The 5,615-nt window shown below is 41.7% G+C and overlaps 1 protein-coding gene across 1 annotated transcript; it reads right to left on the bottom strand.

Annotated features, from left to right (window-relative positions):
- Positions 1-2,334: 2,334 nt before the first annotated feature.
- LOC147608944 (uncharacterized) lies at positions 2,335-5,340 on the bottom strand. The gene is made up of 5 exons (XM_086788408.1): positions 4,749-5,340; positions 3,975-4,140; positions 3,213-3,397; positions 2,647-3,016; positions 2,335-2,513 (listed from the first exon to the last, which is right to left on the bottom strand). Exons 1-4 carry the CDS (start codon positions 5,232-5,234, stop codon positions 2,825-2,827), a joined length of 1,029 nt encoding a protein of 342 aa, XP_086644534.1. The 5' UTR covers positions 5,235-5,340; the 3' UTR covers positions 2,335-2,513; positions 2,647-2,824.
- Positions 5,341-5,615: the final 275 nt, after the last annotated feature.

Genomic DNA, 5,615 nt, shown 5'->3' with positions numbered 1-5,615 from the left:
TTTACCTCTGATTTTCAGCCATGGAGGAGTTGAAGAAAATCCACCATTCTCCCATGAAGAAGCTTGCAAATAGCCACCAAAGTCACCAATCAACTAAACTTAAGCTATCTCAAACATTAGCTAAGCTTAAGCTAAGCTTAGCTTAGCTTCCTAGCCCTAATTTTGACGCCGTGCGCCGTTAGGTTGCCCCGACCGACGCGTTTTCATCAGAGAGGTCTCCTTCATGTGAAGATGCAACCCTATTGCTCATAGAAAGTGCTAAAGGTGCTCCAAAATGACCCGGTTTGCTCCCACCATAGCTAGGGTTTGCAGAAAAGCTCCTTTAATCAGAAACGTTTTGGATTAGTGATGCTTAAGCAGGATTAGTGATTTTCCCCAATTTTTGGTCCAAAACTTTTAAAAAATTTGGTCCATACCTCCAGATTTGGTCCAGAAAGGGCAAAAAAAATGGCCAAAATCACTCAAAATCTAAGCAATCTACATGAAATGCTCACCATCCCCATGAGATTAATCAAGATTAGAGAAGATTTGTCAAGAATCACTCAAGGATTACAAGAAAATGAGAAAAAAATTAAAAGAAACTCAAATTTTCAAGCAAATTTTCCCAACAACCCATGCATGCCCATGATCAAAATCAAGAGCTCTGATACCAATTGGAATGAAGGGATGTAATGCATGAAAAATATGAGTAATCACCATGTAAACATGATGCCTAAGTGTGTTTAGTCTCTCACCAAGAGAATGGAAATAGCCTTCCACAAGCCAAGAGAGAAGCCATGAGCTCCAAGAAACATAAGTTTCCATTTCTAAAAATGATCATCAAAAGTTATAACCATGGTCCAAGTCCCCTCTTTTATACATGGACTTGTCCCATTATTAACCCTATTGAATAAAGTTCCTACTTTATTACACTTATCTTCTTATTTCTTTTCAAATTTTTGGAACGAATATTTTTACTCTATTTAATGTTTCTAGTCTTATAGTCTCTCTTGAGTTGCACTCGGTTTCTTCTTGAAACCTATATTAAAAGAAAGTCGTTACATGGCTTGGGAGGAATCTTACACACCCACATCAACTCAAGCTGGAAATTCTGAAAAATAAGGCCCGGGCTTGATTGGATGACCCTGACCCCCCTTTGATGACCTTGTCCTCTTGACAGACGTGAGAATTGATTTTCACTAGGAGATTCTCTTACGAGGTGAGAATGCATGTAGATTTTCATGTGCACGGGAATTGATTTTCACAGAGAGATTCCTGTGAGGACAAGATTTTTCACATGCATGAGAATGGTCAAAGGATAAGATTTTTTATGGATAAGGTTATCCTATCAACTCTCTAAATTTAGCAATACAATCCCAAAATCCTGACAAAATTCTCAAGAGGAATTTTACGGATGTGTGAATGCAAGCCTTATGAGGATGTAGACTTGGCTTTCAAGACAGCCCATAAATTGGATTTTTGAGTAGTTTTGGAGTTTTCCTTTGATTATCACACTCCATTTGGAAGCCTATAGGCATGTAGGTGAAACATTGATGTCCAATGGCTTCCAATTCAACCAATTTTTTGAGTTTTTTTTTTAAGTTTTATAGAAAAACAAAAATAAAACTTGTAATCTTACTATTTGAGATGTAGTATAGGAGCTCAAACCATGCTCTAAGATCTCCACTCCTCCTCACGTCACAGAAGACTCAATTGCTACATAATGGGAAAGTATATTACATTATGAGAGAAATCAACATACAAGGTCTTATGTGTTCACACATAAGACTTGACAAGCACATAAGACCTTGACACACTTTTGACCGGGCGCCCGTGGCTCAAAAGTGGCCTATTACTAATACAATGCTTAATCTCATAGTACATCCCACAAAGCACATCATTAGGAAAAATCTCACTAGCTTACTACCACATGCTCTTAGATGAGAAAATCGCCGTATGTATTTTGTTGGACCATTACAGGTTACACCATATGCTCTTAGAGTGGATAAATCACCATAAGTATTCCTTCAGACCATGTCTAAGTAGTTAAAATGGACACCATTGCTTTATAGCTTGATCATACATCCTTTTGGTGTGTCTTTCTGTGCTCTTTAATGTAGAATATTAGTGGCATCATTTGTTAATCCTAAAACGGTTTAACATTTACGCACAAAAATCACCAATTCAAACACATGAAGCATACAAATCATGACCCTTACCCTATCTCCTGGCCGGGTCTATTGCCATTGGAATTTAATAGATACTTACTCCTACAATGTATATTGATTATAATATCAAAGGGCATGAGGTAAGACAACAAAAAAATTCCATCCAATGAATTGCAAAAGCCCCTTTTGTTTCATAGTGTTGCAACAAATATACAATGCAGGAAGATGAAAAAATTGTACATATAAGGTACTTTATAGAATCTCTATATCTATAGAAAAAGGGGTACAGTGACCCCCTGGTGGGCCTGTTGAAGATTGAAGTGCATAGGCCTTGCTCTCTTCAAGCTATTACATGGCCAAGTTCATCTGTAAAATATTAAGTAGCCATCTCATGATTAGCCAAAGAAAAGAGGCCATCCATGATCTAGTACAAATGCCACTTTCCCAGCCATGCAAAAACCTTACAAAGCAGCAAAAGAATAATAATAGCTTCACATACCTTTTGAACTAGGCTCTGATAGAATTCAGCATTATGAGCTATTCAAGTTCCCATTGTCGATAAGCGAAGAAAGATAAGAAAACTCCGCTGCCTTTCAACTGCTTTCTTCTTTGAGGCATCTTGGCATTTTGATTCAGCTCATTCCTTTTAACTCCCATGATGGCATTGATAGATCCTTTTACATGGCACTTGAGTTGGGTGACACACTTTTGGGACAGTGATGATGACCATGCTCTTGTTGTAATGCAGATCTCATGAGCTTGCAAGGCTTGCAAGAATCGTCGGAGGAGGCCAAAGCATCTTGGATAGCAACTACTGAGTCCAAATCCAAGTCCACTTCACTCTCTGCTATTGAGTCTTCTTCAAGTGCCTGTGCAAGACAATCAACCACATAATGGTGATGTTTATGAATGTAAGTAACACCTCAAAATTTTGAATCCATGAGACATGGCATCAGACCGAGGGAGAATGGATCGTACAGAATCAATAAGAGCCATGAACCCTATCATCTTGTATAGTTTGACATAGGCATTAGTGCTATTGACTTTGAAATAATGTGTAGGTACCTGTCTTGTGGGAGAGGCATGGTTTTTTTTGTGTGAATAAGAGGATTCCTGGAAATCAATCAGCTGCCTCACTTCTCTTTCAATAGACTCCAATTTGGCAGGCTTTTCTACATTCTTAAAGAGATCACTAAGTTCTTTATTGTTTTTGTGAGCCTCGTTCTCATTCTCTAAACGAAGATAAGCCTCTGGCAAGAGAAAAGAGAAACATTTTCAATCACATTACTCTCTCTCTCTCTCTCTCTCTCTCTCTCTCTCTCTCTCTCTCAAACAGACAAAGAGATACATACACACACACACACACACACACACACACATGTATGTATGTATGTGCGTACATACATTCGTACACACACATATGTATGTATGTGTATGTAAATATATGTATGTGTGTGTGTGTGTGTGTATGTAAATATATGTGTGTGTATATACACACATATATGTGTATGTAAATATATGTATGTATGTATGTGTATGTAAATATATGTGTGTGTATATACACACATATGTACGTACGTATACATATAAACATATAGCTACGTGTGTGTGTGCGCGCGCGCATGCACGTGTCTCTTTGTCTGTGTGTCTATCTACAGACACAGCTGCACCCGTCTCTCTCTCTCTCAAATGGGTGACCAGCGTACAAAGCTCCGACGGCTTAAAGGGCAGACTGTTCATGGCCTGCTTGCATGTATAGAGTTCTTAATAGTAAACATCAACTTAAAGCTCACATTCCGTTGATTGATTGATTGTTGCAGGCTTTACCTGATAAGCAACCCAAGATCCAACCCAGGCTAACTTTCTTCTTAAGAACAGTCATGTCCTCCTCGAGCTTCGTTTTCTCCCGTTCATCCTTAAGCCTGTGGCGGTTGTAGGTTTGCTCTTTGCTCCTTAGCTGCTCTTTCATCTGTGCTAGTTTCTCCTCCAATTCCTGTAAAAAATGCAAAAGCATGCAGCAAGTTTATCTGCAAAGGAGACCCTAGCTAATGTGCAAAAAACCCTAGTTCATGTGCAGATGTTAAAAGCCATGAGATGGGCCAAAAGAAAACCCTAGAAAGAACTGAGGTTTGCAATCTTTGCCCCATGTGTCAAGATAAAAGCCCTAATTCATGTGCAGAGGAGAAACTCTAGAGCTTATGGGAAGCAAAGAAAAAGGATGCGAAACCGTCATTGTGGAGGCCAATAGTAGGCAGCAGAAAACCCTAATTGATATTATGTGCAGAGGACAAACCTTAATTCCATGTGCAAAAGGGGGGAAGGGAATCCTAATACATGTGCAGATGAAAAAACCGTAATTCGAAGGGAAAAAGCAAACCCTACTGCAGATGCAGAGGAGAAAAACCCTACTTCATCTGCAGAGAAAACCCTAGAACAAACCCTAATGTTTCTTCTAACTTGGGGCATGAGAAACCTGATCCGTGTCTTGATCGGCATGAAACCCTAATCGATGTGCAGGAAAAACCTACTTTTCTCCCGTTTCAGGAGCATGAAAACCCTAGAAAAAACAAACCCTACTTCATGTGCATGCTAGGTACTGACCTTGGATCTATGGCGCTCGTTTTGAAGGAGGTCTTGGGCGGCGCGGGCGTCGAGTTTGAGGTTTTTGGCGGCTTCATCGCTGGCGATGCGCTTTCTTTCTTCGAGGAGGAGGGCTTTCTGGGCGTGGCTGTGGTGGTCTTGGGAGAGGTGAAGCTTGTCCTCGAGGGCCTTCTTATCCGCTCGGAGCCTAGCCTGGCGTTGGGCCAGCTCCGCCTCCAAGGCAGCCCGGTCCGCCCGCAGGCGGCCCTCTCTGTGCTCGCAGCTGGCCTTGAGCTGCTCAAGCTGCGCCTCCAGCCCGTTGACGTAGTCCAGCAGAGCAATGCTCTTCCTCTCGAATCCGTCGATGATGTCCGGCCGTGCAGGGTTGTCATCCGACAAAACACAAGAAGAGGAGGAGGTAGAGGAGGAGGCGGCCGCCTCGACGCCGCCCTCCTCCGAATCGGAGGCCGCTCCTCCGTTCTTACTGCTGTTCATTGGCTTCCCCATTTTGGCCAAACTGGCGCCTCGGCGCAACTAACTTCAACTAACTTTCAAAAGGTGCGCCCTTTCCCATGACCCGGAAACGGTAGGCACTTCAACTACCCTCATCTATAGTCCTATGCACCCTCTTACTTAACGGTAGGCACTTCAACTACCCTCATCTGTAGTCCTCTCTGCACCCTCTTACTTCTAACACCATGCCCACACTCGAATCCACACTACTCGGAGGCATATTCGCTAGCCGAGTTGCTCCTATGTGACTTTCATGGAAAATATTGTGCTCAGATCACACCCTGAATCTAAATTCCTTTCTCAAGGTTTCTCTTTGCGATCGATCCTTGTTCTCTCTTCAACATCTTGGCAAGACAACCGAGGATGACAAAGCAT

This window comes from Cibotium barometz, chromosome 52 (assembly GCF_041138505.1).
Source record: "Cibotium barometz isolate CiBa-2024 chromosome 52, ASM4113850v1, whole genome shotgun sequence".
NCBI lineage: Eukaryota > Viridiplantae > Streptophyta > Polypodiopsida > Cyatheales > Cibotiaceae > Cibotium > Cibotium barometz.
Note: the sequence above shows the minus strand (reverse complement) of the source record. Positions and strands in the feature narration are given on the sequence as shown.